Source organism: Lampetra planeri, chromosome 1, assembly GCF_965212315.1.
Source record: "Lampetra planeri chromosome 1, kcLamPlan1.2.h2, whole genome shotgun sequence".
Taxonomy (NCBI): Eukaryota; Metazoa; Chordata; class Hyperoartia; order Petromyzontiformes; family Petromyzontidae; genus Lampetra; species Lampetra planeri.
The window spans coordinates 16,054,633-16,070,294 of record NC_136107.1 but is presented as its reverse complement, the minus strand read 5'-3'; the positions used below and the strand labels follow the sequence as shown (position 1 = coordinate 16,070,294).

General features: G+C 48.6%; 1 protein-coding gene across 4 annotated transcripts in view; it reads right to left on the bottom strand.

Moving 5' to 3' along the window:
* Window positions 1-278: 278 nt before the first annotated feature.
* Window positions 279-15,662, bottom strand: part of SOAT1 (sterol O-acyltransferase 1) — a 49,984-nt gene continuing 34,600 nt past the window's right edge. For all 4 annotated transcript variants that reach the window (XM_078594631.1, XM_078594641.1, XM_078594651.1 and 1 more), the window contains 2 exons: window positions 1,262-1,407; window positions 279-521 (listed from right to left, as the gene is read on the bottom strand). In XM_078594631.1, the coding sequence (XP_078450757.1) occupies window positions 465-521; window positions 1,262-1,407 (203 nt within the window). In that variant the 3' untranslated portion in view covers window positions 279-464. The remainder of the gene's footprint in view (window positions 522-1,261; window positions 1,408-15,662) is intronic.

Below are 15,662 nucleotides of genomic sequence, written 5' to 3'. Positions count from 1 at the left end.
GGTGACTTGAATCAAGGTGTTAAACATATTGTTCATTAATGACAGAAATGTAACAAAAAATAATTTTTATATATTTTAACCACAGGCCTTCCTTGATGAGCTGATATTTAACAAAAACAATATTCAAATATTTCCAAGTGGAATTTTTTAGAAAATGTTAAGTATAGTATTTTAAGACAGTCTTTGGTTCAGACATTTTCAAGGTAAAGACAATTTTTCACACTCAAATTTGAAAAGATAAAAAAAACAAGTTCCTTCACTCTCCAAAATTGCTAAACTTTTGAGACATTATTTTGCAAAATAAAGGTTAATGTGTAATTTTTAATTAGTCCCTGTCATAATTATCAATGTTTTTATTCCTGGTAATTATCTCCCTTTGTATCCCAGTTGTATCCAGTGTGTGATGAGACACCAAGCAGTCACACCAGCCAGCAGTGTGCCAAGTATGTTCCAATTGGAAGGGGTCACACAAAGGGCTGGCAGCTCCACGATAGCGGGGTGATGAGATCAAAAAAGGTTTCCTAATGGAGTAAAAAATTTAAACATACAGAAATCAATACACAAACATAAGTGGAAACTTTTAAGCCTAAGTATTTATCTTATAAAATAAGTAATGGATCCTAAGCCACGTTATGGAATCCATTCCTTTTCGCATGGTGGATACTTTAAAAACTATGCGCATGGCTTTTTGTGGCTGCCCATTGTTAAGGTCATATTGCATATGTTTTAGCGGTTGTGCTGTGCAACTAACTCGCCGATGCTTTTTTGGGCTGTACCAATGTATTTGCCATGATGGCTGACATTTTGTTCCACGCGATGAAAGTTTCTTCGGGAACTGAACAGAGCAGCTCTCGTTCTCCCTCGGATTATCTAGCACTTGACAGCTGGAACCGAAAACACCAACAGCAGCAAGCAACACTACATAATTGAGGGAGAAAGTGAGCTGCTCAATTCAGTTCGTGTAGAAGCTCCCAGCACAAGGAGCAAAACGTAGGGCATCATGCAGAACGTGAAGTACAACCCGAACACAGAGAGATGTTTAGAAACGCAACACATTTGTCAATAACACTGCCATAAAAGGTCAGTAAATGTATGAATATGCCATTTATATTAGGGTAGTGGTTATTGATCAATATTTAGGCTATTTGTGCACCAATGCCTACACAGTATCGGCAAATAATGTGATACATTTGAACGTGTTTAGAAGTGAATGCAGTCCATACAAAATAACACGTGTCATGGTTGGTGAGGTAAGTCTTACCTCTTTAGCTGGGCAGTGTTGTTGGGCATACCACTCAAGTGAATAGAGGCACACCATGATGCCCTGCCCGATGAAGAGGAAGGTCCACATCACCACGTTCCAAATTGGGCTTTTTCTTTTATCGTGCACCACGAAATTAAACAACACTGCCAGAGACAAATGCAGGGCATAGAAAAATTACGAACAATAATTTCACTGCTTCACATCAGTGCATAATATTCGGCTTTAAAACGCAAGATTATGTCAATTGCATTCTACAGAATGAAATGAGTACAATACTACACTATCAAATATTAGCACTAATTTTACACATTTGTGTCAATATGCACATTTGTTTGACTCAACACATCACAGCATACATATTCAAAAGGTTTTGCTTAGAAATATATCAAAGCAATTTTTTTAATAACTAACATGTATGCAGGTATTAATTTACATCTCCATTTTCTGCAGGCTGGATAAATATTCTGGGACTCACACTGGCCTTAGAATATGTCTGCAGATTCAGATTAAATGTGCAGAGAGCAGCTACTAAAGATCCAATACTGTACATTTCCAGAAAAAATACATTAAATATTGGATGGCTAACTTGATGCAACCCACTAAGTACATCTTCTTGAAAATGTCACACCAGATAAAGCGAAAGACGAAAGGTGGTAACTTTCGGCCCTCATATAGTGAGGGAAAAAATTATTTTATCCCCTGCTGATTTTGTACGTTTGCCCACTGACAAAGAAATGATCAGTCTATAAATTTAATGGTAGGTTTATTTGAACAGTGAGAGACAGAATAACAACAAAATCCAGAAAAACGCATGTCAAAAATGTTATAAATTGATTTGCATTTTAATGAGGGAAATAAGTATTTGACTCCTCTGCAAAACATGACTTAGTACTTGGTGGCAAAACCCTTGTTGGCAATCACAGAGGTCAGACGTTTCTTGTAGTTGGCCACGAGGTTTGCACACATCTCAGGAGGGATTTTGTCCCACTCCTCTTTGCAGATCTTCTCCAAGTCATTAAGGTTTCGAGGCTGACGTTTGGCAACTCGAACCTTCAGCTCCCTCCACAGATTTTCTATGGGATTAAGGTCTGGAGACTGGCGAGGCCACTCCAGGACCTTAATGTGCTTCTTCTTGAGCCACTCCTTTGTTGCCTTGGCCGTGTGTTTTGGGTCATTGTCATGCTGGAATACCCATCCACAACCCATTTTCAATGCCCTGGCTGAGGGAAGGAGGTTCTCACCCAAGATTTGACGGTACATGGCCCCGTCCATCGTCCCTTTGATGCGGTGAAGTTGTCCTGTTCCCTTAGCAGAAAAAACACCCCCAAAGCATAATGTTTCCACCTCCATGTTTGATGGTGGGGATGGTGTTCTTGGGGTCATCGGCAGCATTCCTCCTCCTCCAAACACGGCGAATTGAGTTGATGCCAAAGAGCTCCATTTTGGTCTCATCTGACCACACCACTTTCACCCAGTTGTCCTCTGAATCATTCAGATGTTCATTGGCAAACTTCAAACGGCATGTATATGTGCTTCCTTGAACAGGGGGACCTTGCGGGTGCTGCAGGATTTCAGTCCTTCACGGCGTAGTGTGTTACCAACTGTTTTCTTGGTGACTATGGTCCCCGCTGCCTTGAGATCATTGACAAGATCCTCACGTGGAGTTCAGGGCTGATTCCTCACCGTTCTCATGATCATTGCAACTCCACGAGGTGAGATCTTGCATGGAGCCCCAGGCCGAGGGAGATTGACAGTTCTTTTGTCTTAATTTTAGAACTTTCGTGACTGCAGGAATTATTATTTGTTTCTTTCGGTTAAGTCACGTCTAAAGATAAAATAATAAATTAAATAATAGAATACGACGTTTCGATTGCAACACAAGCAATCATCATCAGGTATAATGAAATAGCGACATAAAATCCAGAAAAACGCATGTCATTTCGATATTTTACTAGGTTACTAGGTTATTTAATTTTAGTGTGTCCTCCTGATTTTCAGGCTTGCTTGCCGTGCCATCGCATTCGCAGCACCACGTCTGTTGACCACTCATTGATATGCTAATTTTTTCTCTAACCCTCCTCCCACTCTCTGCCTCCGCCCCCCCCCTCTGTCTATTTAAGGCCACCACACAGAGACGATCACCCCTCTCTGTTACCTGTGTTGCTCTCGCTATTTATCTTGGTGATATCTGTCTGCTAATATGTCTGTCTATAGTTTTCTGGTTAGATTTTATGTCGCTATTTCATTATACCTGATGATGATTGCTTGTGTTGCAATCGAAACGTCGTATTCTATTATTTAATTTATTATTTTATCTTTAGACGTGACTTAACCGAAAGAAACAAATAATAGTTCTTTTGTGTTTCTCCATTTGCGAATAATCGCACCAACTGTTGTCACCTTATCGCCAAGCTGCTTGGCGATGGTCTTGTAGCACATTCCAGCCTTGTGTAGGTCTACAATCTTGTCCCTGACATCCTTGGAGAGCTCTTTGGTCTTGGCCATGGTGGAGAGTTTGGAATCTGATTGATTGATTGCTTCTGTGAACAGGTGTCTTTTATACAGGTGTAATAAACGACTGGACCACGATGTCTGGCTCAGTGTCCTTTATTCGGTTCGTGCTGTACACCCACACGGCTGTCTTTACTCTGTAGCTTCTCCACGGTGCTGACTCCAATGTCGGCCCGATCCACAACAGCAGCCCCGCTGCTGTTTCTCTCACACAGCCCCCCTTGGCTGTACTCGCTGCAACTCCTCTCTCTCCACAGCTCTGACAGCTTCGTGCTGTCTCCCCCTCTCTCCGCAGCTCCTCCTGGCAGCCACACCGCTGCCTCTAACACGCAGCCCTTCTGGCTGTCTCCTCTGCAGCTGCACACCACTCCGCAGCTTCCTCTTGTCTTCGGGGTTGGCTCCCGATAGCCGTCGGTGCCCCCCCCTCTTCTCACCCGCCCGCGTGGCCTCACTCTTTTCCGCTCACACCCCGACTCTTCCCCTTCCGGTTTACCCGCTTAAGGACCCGAACCTTCCACCCACGTCACATGACTCCACCCCCCGTGACGTCACATCCGGAAGGTCGCTTACGCCCGCATTACACCACCCTCCCCCGTAGAAAAATCCCAGCCGACCTCGGCTGACCAATAGCAAATCGTAATGCGGCGAACCGAGCTTCCCCCCCTAAAGGACACTAAGCATACAATGTAACAGCAAGAACAACAACAACAACGCAATTAACATCAACGAACGTACAAAAAGCATGCAATAAATACAACTGTAAGAAAAAAAATAACAAGACAGCAACAATCAACGAAACGTAAGCGATTTGGAACGTGTGCGGGTCGCCGGCCCGTCCCGGACGGTCGGCGGCCCACTCGCAGAACGGGAACGCGATGAAAGTCGAGGAATGACAGGGGGTAATCCCCCTGTCGCAGCTGGAAGTCCACCGACGTCCCGTGTCCCTAAAGAGTTAGTCTTGGGCTTGTCCTGTGACCGTGCCCGCAGCTGGGTCGGAAGGGCTGCAGGGCTCGAAGGTCCCGCAGACCTGGCAGGCGTCCTCCGAGCAGGGCCCCTCGTCCCCCGCAATGTCACGGCCGGCCTGTCTGGAACAGGTACGACAGGCGCTCTAGCAAGATCAATGGACGCAGGCAGGGGAGAGTCAGCAGCAACAGACCCCGGCAAGGCAACATTGGGGGATGACGCATCATGTAAGGGAGCAACATATGGTTTCAAGCGCGACGTATGCACAACCCAGCGACGAGACCCAATCTGGACGCGTGCTGACTGTGGGTTGGGAACCGCAATGAGGCGTACGGGACCATGCCAGGGTTTGTGCAATTTCGGCGAGGTCCCCGGACGTACCTGTGGACAATGAAGCCAGGCTAGGTCCCCAACCTTCCAAGGGCACTCCCCCTCAGACCGTCGCGCATATCGCTCGTTCCGGGCCTGGGCTTTGGCCGTAGCCACGCGGGCATTCTCCCGCGCCTCCGTGACTCGGCGAACCGTGTCCTGAATGTATTCAGGAAGTGGTTTACGAGGTCCCTTCACCCCAGTTCCCAATTGCACATCCACCGGCGGCACGTTTTCCCGACCATACATAAGGTAAAACGGCGAATATCCTGTAGCCGCATGAGGCGTCATCCTGTACGCCGAAAGCACCCCGGGGATGTGCAGATCCCAATCTGATTGTTGTTCACTCACGGTATGGCAAAGCATGGCAGACAATGTCCTGTTCAGCCGTTCAACCATACCATCCGTCTGCGGATGGTATGGGGATGTCCGTACTTTCTTAGTCCCAAGGCCCGCGCACACTTCCGCCAATAATTTAGAAGAGAAATTCCTGCCCTGGTCCGTGAGGAGTCTCTCAGGCGCCCCCTTATCCATAATATACCCAAACAAAAAGGCGTCGGTAATGGCCGCGGCCGACTGATCGGGCAACGGCCAGGCCATCGGCCAACGGGAGAGGTACTCAACCCCTACCAGCAAATATTTATTACCCCTCGCCGATGGTGGAAAAGGTCCCAATATGTCCAGTGCCACCAATTCATTGACTCGAGACACCTGAATCGACTGGAGAGGCGGCACGTAAGGATGTTTCGGCGGCTTACGTCGTGCACACGCAGGGCACGCGCGCACGTGCCCTACGACATCTGTCGCCATGCCGTAAATAATGACGTTGCAACGTCAACAAGGTCTTCTGCACCCCTAAATGTAAGAGAGTGTCACAATGGAGGGTTCTAATCAACTCGAATCGCAAGGACGTTGGTACCACCAGGCGCCAACGTTCCTGGAACCCCTCCCGCCACATAAGCAGACCATCTCGGAGAGCGGTTTGCGGCCCCATAGCCGTATTCGGACTCCCATTGTCCCTAGCAGACCGCTTCCGCAAGGACACCAATGACTCATCCATCATCTGTTCCCGGATCCAGACAGACCGCGGCAGATTCAAAACCCCGTCAGCCGGTCCCGGTTCCATCGGAGTGTCCGACTTCTCGACGGCCAACGTAAGCGGCTGAGGGGGGTTTGGAATCGGCGAACACCTATGCGTCCCCGACTCACATTTACAAGGGGCGCGCCGCGGTAATCTGGAAAGTGCGTCAGCGTTCGCATGGCGCACTCCCTTCCGATGTTGAATTTGGAAGGAAAATTCCTGTAGCGTGTCCAACCAACGTGCCAACTGTCCGGATGGCTGGTCAATTTTAAGGGCATATTGCAAGGCCGCATGATCCGTACGCACAATAAAAGAACGACCGTAGAGGTATGGTCGAAATTGCCGTAGGAAAAAAACAACCGCCAATAGTTCTCTGCGAGTGACACAGTAGCGGGTTTCCGCAGGAGACAAGACTCGGCTACCATACGCCACGACACGCTCTACACCCCCTTTAGACTGTGATAACACCGCCCCAATACCTGTGTCACTCGCGTCCGTATCAAGAATGAATGGGTGATCGAAATCGGGATAATCCAATGTTGGGGCCGTGGCCAATAGATCACGCAGACTCCGAAAGGCCGCCTCCTCCGGCTGTCCCCAAACAAACTTCCGTCCTTTACCCGTAAGGAGATGCAAGGGCCTCGCAATCGTCGCAAAACCCGGCACAAATCTTCGGTAATACGAGGCAAATCCCAAAAACCGCCGAACATCCCCCACGGTGGCCGGAGTCGGCCAATCCCGGACGCACGCCGTCTTTTCCGGATCCGTGGACACTCCCTCGGCACTCACAATGTGCCCCAAATAGCGGACGGACCGTTGCAGTAGGTGACATTTCTTTGGTTTAAATTTCAATTTGGCAGAACGCATCCTCGTGAACACTGTCTCCAGCCGCGTCAAATGTTCATCAAATGTGCGGCTGAAGACAATAATATCGTCCAAATATATAAGACACGTCTCCCACTGCAACCCCGTCAAAACGAGCTCCATCAATCTTTGAAATGTAGCAGGAGCCGCATTCAATCCCATCGGGAGACAGTTGAATTGAAATAACCCCTGCGGCGTACGGAATGCGGTTTTCTCCCGTGAGGACTCGTCAAGGGGAAGCTGCCAAAATCCCGAAGAGAGGTCCAGTGTGGAAAAGAACTTAGCCCCCGACAATGCGTCGAGGGAGTCATCCATACGCGGCAGGGGGTACGCATCTGCCACCGATATCTTATTCAATTTGCGGAAATCAACACAAAATCGCAATTTGCCATCCTTCTTCTTAACCAAGACGACTGGAGCGCCCCATGGGCTGTTAGATGGCGATATAATGTCCGCAGCCAACATGTCTTCCACTGCCCCCCGTACGTGTTCTCGCTCCGCAGGACTCATCCGATGCGAATTTAATCGAATAGGGGCAGCATCGCCCGTCTCAATGTGATGGTAAAGCAACGAAGTGCGGCCCAAATCCAAATCATCGGAGCTGAACACATCGGAATATGTCAACAACAATTTACGCAGCGCACCACGTTGCTCCATGGACAGGGAAGAATTTCCGTCACGTAAATGAGCAACCCAACGATCATCCGAACTCCTTGGCTCGGAAACCCCAGCAACAACTCCCCGGCTATGTGGACAATCATGGGTCGCAAACGCCGTAGTGGCATGTGCCACAACCGTACCGGCCGGGACACGGACGTTTTCTCCCCCCGCATTAAGCACCTGTAAAAACGGTAATTGATCCGGCCGGACGATGGTCTGTGCCCCCACTAACGCCAACCCGGTTGTTATCGTGGCGGACGGTGACAACAAGACCCCTACTGCTCCTAGCCGATCAGGCAGGGGCTTCCGATACCGCAAGGGTATAAGCATCTGTGTACCAGGTGGGATGTCCACAGATGCGACGGACAGCGCCTGCACTTGTACGGCCGAAGCAGGTCGCCCCCAGGGCGACGGCAGAAACGAGATTTGACGGCCCCCCGGCAGTTCAATACAATTCTCATTGATTTTGATCAAAATGGGCATCTTAGCCAAAAAATCGGTGCCTAACAAACAAGGAACCGCCAAAGATCTCGATATCAACACAACACCCGAGGCCGACACATCCCCAATAGATATCTTAGCATCCACCTGACCCACGATACCCATGCTACCCCCGTTCGCAGCGACGCACGACCCATAAACCGGACGCACAGCCCCCGGCGGGATGCCCAACAGATGGAAAATGACATCCAAAATAATAGTCGCAGACGCGCCGGAGTCGACCAAAATGCGTACGTCCACCCCTTGTATAGACCCCGGTACAGTGGACGAGCCCGTAGCGGCCGCGACGACTCTCCGTGCCAACTTGCGCCACTGCGTGACCGAGCGACAAGGCCCCGTCGAAGGGCATGCTTTAACCACAACGTTAGGATGGCGCAACGACGGTGATGGGTGAGGTGTAAAGCCTTGCCGAGTGTCTGGTGCGTGCCGACATGCCTGTTTCGGAGGATCTTTAGCCGACTTGACCGGTGCCGAGGCCTCCTGCTGCGGCGGAGCCGGGAAGCGGGCCCAGCAGTCTCTGGCGTAGTGGCCCCTACGCCCGCAGCGGAAACATTCGGCCTCGTTGCGCCGAAGCGCAGGCCTCGCCTCCTGACGGCCCCGTTCTGGTAGCGCCGCGCGCGGTCTCAGCCCGCCGCGTCCCGTCCATGGAGCGGAGGCGGCCGTCAGTTGTTGAGGGCCCCGGTCATCCGGAACATAGACAGCCTGTGCAGGGTTCCACCCCAGCGCATCCCCTTCTTTGACGGGCCCCCCCGTCCACGCCGTCACTTGTTTCCAGCGACGGAGGTTGAATTGCGCATCGAGACACTTAGCAGCCGTCCGGGAAGTTAGCTTCTCATGCCCACACACAGGCATGGGGATCCCTAGATCCCGAGACAGCTCCAACATTTTCCCTAATATGAGAGGCTCGAGCAGGTCCTGTGGCGTCTCAGGATAAGCTGCCATGGCCAGCTCCAGCACCGCACCCCTGAACGCCACGGGCGACTCCTCTGGTGCTCGTTGTCGTTGAGCGAATCGCCGATGCGCATCATCTGGTGGCTCATAAGCATCGGCCATTTCTTGAAAAACACCACATAAAGTTGCCTTCTTATCGGTCGTTATGGAACGGAAGAATCGGACAGATTCGTCGTCCAGGAGAGTCGGCAACACCTCCAAAGCCTCCGCATCGGTCCATCTTGCTGTGCGTACCGCCGCCAAGAAGCGGCAGGCGAACGCGCTCCAGTCCCCACCGACGGAAAATTCTTTAACCGTTGTAAGGTGGCGACTCCGACTCCTCTTCCCGCCGTCTTCCAATGGTGGTGGCTGTGATGGCAAATTCAAAATGGCGTCGGCCCGCGGCGTGGCCAAGATGGCGGTTTGGCGCCACGGAGCGCGCAAAATGGCGGCCTCTTGCCGCGTGGGCAATGGCGGCGGCAGGACAGGCAACGTGGCGGCCCGCGGAGCACCAATTGCATCATCCATCGTCCCTGGCGCGACGAGATGGCATAGATGCGCCAGGACGTCCTTAAGTGCCTCCAGTTGTACCGCCATCGCTTGCCATCGTTGATCCGCGTCTGATGATGTCGACGGACCCGCCACCGCGCCAACATCCTCCACTCCCGTTCCCGTGGTCGCCTCAGCCGGGCTCTCCTCCACCACCCCAACAGGATCCGTGGTTGGAGGGAGTTCGTCGTCGTCGGACGAAGAAGCCGATGCAGGCGCCGGATTAACTTTCTTCCTCACTTGTTTCGACATGCCGTTGCACTTCCGACACCAGTGTAATAAACGACTGGACCACGATGTCTGGCTCAGTGTCCTTTATTCGGTTCGTGCTGTACACCCACACGGCTGTCTTTACTCTGTAGCTTCTCCACGGTGCTGACTCCAATGTCGGCCCGATCCACAACAGAAGCCCCGCTGCTGTTTCTCTCACACAGCCCCCCTTGGCTGTACTCGCTGCAACTCCTCTCTCTCCACAGCTCTGACAGCTTCGTGCTGTCTCCCCCTCTCTCCGCAGCTCCTCCTGGCAGCCACACCGCTGCCTCTAACACGCAGCCCTTCTGGCTGTCTCCTCTGCAGCTGCACACCACTCCACAGCTTCCTCTTGTCTTCGGGGTTGGCTCCCGATAGCCGTCGGTGCCCCCCCCTCTTCTCACCCGCCCGCGTGGCCTCACTCTTTTCCGCTCACACCCCGACTCTTCCCCTTCCGGTTTACCCGCTTAAGGACCCGAACCTTCCACCCACGTCACATGACTCCACCCCCCGTGACGTCACATCCGGAAGGTCGCTTACGCCCGCATTACAGGTAACAAGCTGAGATTAGGAGCACTCCCTTTAGGAGTGTGCTCCTAATCTCAGCCTGTTATCTGTATAAAAGACACCTGGGAGCCAGAAATCTTTCTGATTGAGAGGGGGTCAAATACTTATTTCCCTCATTAAAATGGAAATCAATTTATAACATTTTTGACATGCGTTTTTCTGGATTTTGTTGTTGTTATTCTGTCTCTCACTGTTCAAATAAACCTACCATTAAAATTATAGACTGATAATTTCTTTGTCAGTGGGCAAACGTACAAAATTAGCAGGGGATCAAATACTTTTTTCCCTCACTGTACGTGCCCTTTCATATTACACTCAGTCTAACCTATTTGCCAAATTACCCCTCCCTGTGGAAACTGGCTCCTGGGCAGAGAATACTTACAGCGGCTTCCACAGTGGGAAAGCCATGTACCTAGAGCTGTCTGTCGTGATTCTCCGCACCATGCATTGACAGTGTTGCTATTCTTAGCCATCCCCTGCCCCTTGCTCTGAAATTTACCCCAACCCCTCTCTGCATTCCCCTACCATTGCATACTCTGCCACTTTTAACATGTCTGCCTACCATGAATCCTGTCCCAACAGCATGGAAGGCCCAATTGCACATTACTTTAAAATGTAATTTACCAAGAGCAATAATATTTTCATATTTGCACCAAACGGTAAGCTGTGATGTAATACAATACATGTTAAATGTGTTAAAATTGTAAAACTAAATAGTATGTTGAGCCGTATTAAAATACACGATGCCTTTGAAGTCGCTCACCCACCTATGAAGTCAGCCTAGGTTCATTGCAAATAATTTTCGTTGGGCTCAATGCCTTTGAAGTATAAATAGCCAAGTCATATTTTTGTACATTGAATTTAACGTGCTTCAGCAAGTAAACGGTTTAATAGAATTGATCATAAGTAGGGTTAATTAAATAATTACATACTTTTCCTTCATGGCTATTTTGATGGCATTTTTTACATACAACGGTTGCATACCAAATAGAAATAACATTCAGGCATGGTCTAAAAGAAAACACTCAAAAGCTCAGTTTAAGGCTTGTCTAGCTATACGACTATACCGTTAGCATTAACTTCTAATTTATAAAATGCCATGTTACCAAAGTATGCAGGTGGCCTTATGGTAATCCTTGTCATATCATCTTACTTATAAACTTAATTGTTTGTGTCTTTGTCCGTCCGTCTGTCTGTGTACATGAAATTGCGAAGGATTTGGCTCGCAAACCGTGGGGTTCATGTTTAAAAAACAGTAGCCAGGTACCACGCCGTTATCCCCGTGGTGAGCCAGCACTATTCCGTTTTGCCTGGAGGTTGCCCCTAGCAACGCACACGCGTCATCGGTGGAGGGGATTTCTCATTCGCGGTCAAAATGCAAAAAAAATACACACAACGCTGAGGAAAATTCATCAAAGTGTCATGTCCTCTTCTCCCCCTCCCCACCCCAATGTGTGCACTTACTACTATAGGGTCGGTAGATACTAATATTATAGTGCTTAGATACTGTTATTGTAGCGCAGGAGGGGGGATGGTGGGGGGGCGGGTGTAGCGGCCCAGCCCCCAGCCTGCCAAGGTGCCACCTCGGCCGGCTGGGCAATATAGGTGAGGCTGGGGGCTCTGCACGGGATGAGGCCTCACCACGGCACTGTCAGGTTAGTATTTTGTGCTATAGAGTCGATATATACTGCTATAGTCAGCATGTACTGCTGTAGTGATAACAGGTACCACCACAGTCAGTATGTACTGCTGTAATCATAGCAGGTACTACCAGTCGGTAATGCACTGCTATAGTGATAGTAGGTAACACCACAGTCGGTATGTCACTGTAGTGATAGTAGATACTGCTATCGAGTTGGTAGAGACAGTATATACCACTACGGTCAGCAAATACTGCTAGTCAGTAGATACTACTATACAGGCAGTAGATACAACTACGGTCAGTAGCTACTGCATTCTGGTCAGTAGATACTGCTATAGAGTTAGTAGTTACTATTATAGTCACTGGATACTACTATAGAGTGAGCAGATACTTCTATAGAGTTAGTAGTTACTACTACCAAGTCGGTAGATACTAATGTAGGGCCAGTAGATACTACTACGGTCAGTAGTTACTACTACAGTCAGTAAATACTACTATACAGTCAGTAGCTACTACTGGCCCAGTAGATACTACTGTACAGTCAGTAAATACAACCACATAGCTAATACTACTTACTCTGTTGTATGTAGGGTGTGTACGTATATATACCTCCGCTGAGGTTAAAATATTTTTTAAGGGGGGGGGTCGACAATTTTCGGAAACCTTTAATATCAACTATTTACCTCCCACTTTCTATAACTGTTTGGACTTCTGCAAGACTCTTATAATTTTGTTTGTGGAGAAATGGACAAACGGTCCACCGGGCTTTCACAAAAGCTTAGTATCTGTGTATGTATATGTAAGGTTTTTAAGAGAAGTTTTAAAATATATTTTTCGCCTGGGCAACACCGGGTACTTCCCGCTAGTACTATATTATAAAAATCTGAATAGCTAGCGCATTGGCAGGGAAAAGTGACACTCATTATTTTGTCACCCACATCTAGCAGCGCTGTGTTCGTACATGCTTACGTCATATGCCTCCCCCCACCCACCCTCCACCCTGGCCATGGATCCCACGCAAATGCATGGGCAGTGCTATCATATACTATATTATAAACAAGTTTTTCTGGATGGTTACGCGCTGCCCAGCACGTGTTCTCAGTGGTTGGTAGCCATGCACCGCCCAGCGTGCAGAGGGGAGGAGCCGTGCAGGTTGCCAGCACGCGGGTGGGTGAGGGAAGCATGGCTGGGTGGGGGGTGCACGCACGTGAGAAGGAGTTCAGAAGGAGGGGGGTGCGACTTGGGGGATATGCGGGTTGGTGGGGGGGTCCTGTGGGTTGTGCCACAAGAAAGGGGCACCCAGGGATGGAGAGGTGGGAATGTTGTGGTGGTTCAATGATGGGTACTTTCACTGTCATATAAACACGTTTTGCTGGCTTAGTGAAGGGAGGGATGGATGGCTGCTCACACCCAAAGGACGTCAGGGTTGCCTGTTTATAAAAAAAGCAATCACAATGAGATTTGTTTTACATTACATATAAAAGGCTTTATCATTCTGCTTCACCCAGGGCTTAATTGGTACAATAAAATCATCAAGACATATCAAAGACTTTGAACCCCTAGCCTTAACTCTATTTTGCATTTGGACGTGAGTGATATGCTGTGTACAACGGTTTACCTAAAATGGCAGGTGGAGCAGTGGCACAGTGGTTTGTGCACTATGAAGAGGGAGGTGCGCGTTTAATACCCAGCCATGGCTAACATCAGTGGCGAGTGATATTAGAACCGGTCCTGGGATGCTGCCTTCACGAACCAGCACTGATCAATATGAAGTATGGTCAAACAAGACCCATATTTTCCAACTTTTATGGTGAAATGTTTAATTTACAAAGGTGAAGTACAACTTTGATATTTCAACTGCGTGACCAAACTTTGTTTTAAACTACATCATTTGATCCTTGTCAAAATACACATTCGGCATGTTTATTTTTTTTACTTGAAGATATGAACACATGTTTAATTTCATACAAATCAAAGTTCCCTAAAATCAATGTGGCTGTTTGCTCAGGCCCTGTCCTACAATGAGCTGCTGTGTATCTGTAAATAAAGCTAAAATAGTACTGCCTTTTAACACTGTAATGCACTTCGTGTTAAATAGGTTGGACACCTATTATAAGTACGTTTGCTTTCAAAATGGTCTACGTGAATACACATTTAACATGCCCCTGTCATCGCTATCAATGTTATTAACCAGTATCCATATACACATGGTATGTTTGTCACAACATTTGAGTTAAAATTAGAACACGAAAAGTGACTATAAAAAAACAAAAACATGTCCTTTGCATGTGTGCAATGTAAGGCCATTGCCCAAAAACATGCTGTTACATATTTATTTTCCTTTTAAGGCAGTTCCATTGACAAATGTGAGGTGTTTTGTTAACTGTGCTCGTGCACCACTGCCAACGCAGTATCACAAAACACTTTCTACTTTTGTATTCGTCATTTCCATATACAAATAAATATAAACGTTAATACTCCTGGTATAGCTACACTAGCTGGAAGTACCCGGCGTTGCCTGGGCGAAAAAGACACACACACATCGACTTACAAAGATCCTCCGTATAGCCTTAACAGAATGTTGGGGCAAGTGCTGTTAGCGAGCACCTATGAAGGCTGGAACGGTACATGAGGGGGTGGGTGGCCAACATCACGCCCAGCCACCTTTGTCTCCCCAGTGGCAATGTTTACACACCACACCAGGTACTCATTTGAGGCTGAGTCGACCTAGGGGAGGCCCAGGACCGGTTCAGATAATCGTCACTGGTGTTGACCATGAGCGGGAATCGAACTCGGGTCGTCGGGTTCGAAGACACACAATCGACCCACACACACATACATGGACTTACACACACATCGACTTACACACGCACACACATAGCACCTGACACACACACTTACACACAGAAACAGTGACTGTCACACACACACTGACTCACAAACACAACGCACACACATATATGGACTCACACACACACATCGACGTACACACGCACACTATTACGTTTACATTTACTAAGTTTTTAAATAATAGTTGTCTATCTACGTGACTTTAGCGAAATAAGCAAGGGAGAGGGGAAATATACGCGTATATAATAAGGAAGTAATTAATGGCGACGACGAGTGTGTTCCGGCATTTAGTGCAAACATTTCCCACGAGCAAAAGAAGCAAATAAATGAAAGTCAACGAATAATAAAACAGGTTCCTTCGGAGTGGGCAGGTAGGAACTTGGTTGGCCAGCGCATTCGTGCACGACAGACAAATAATCCCTGGTAGGCAGTGGAAGCTGTTGTTCCTACCTGTATAAGTGTAGTGTATCGTGTCGTGTATAGTGTAGTGTGTAGGTTAAACGTTGAGTTTTACAAGGGCACCACGGGGTGACCAGCCCCACCCTCCTCTCCCCACCCAGCCCCACCCTCCCCTCTCCACCCAGCCCCACCTCTCCCACCCCCAACTGAATCACCTTAAGGCTGGGAATGTTGAGAGAAACACGAGGCAAAAAGATCCGCTT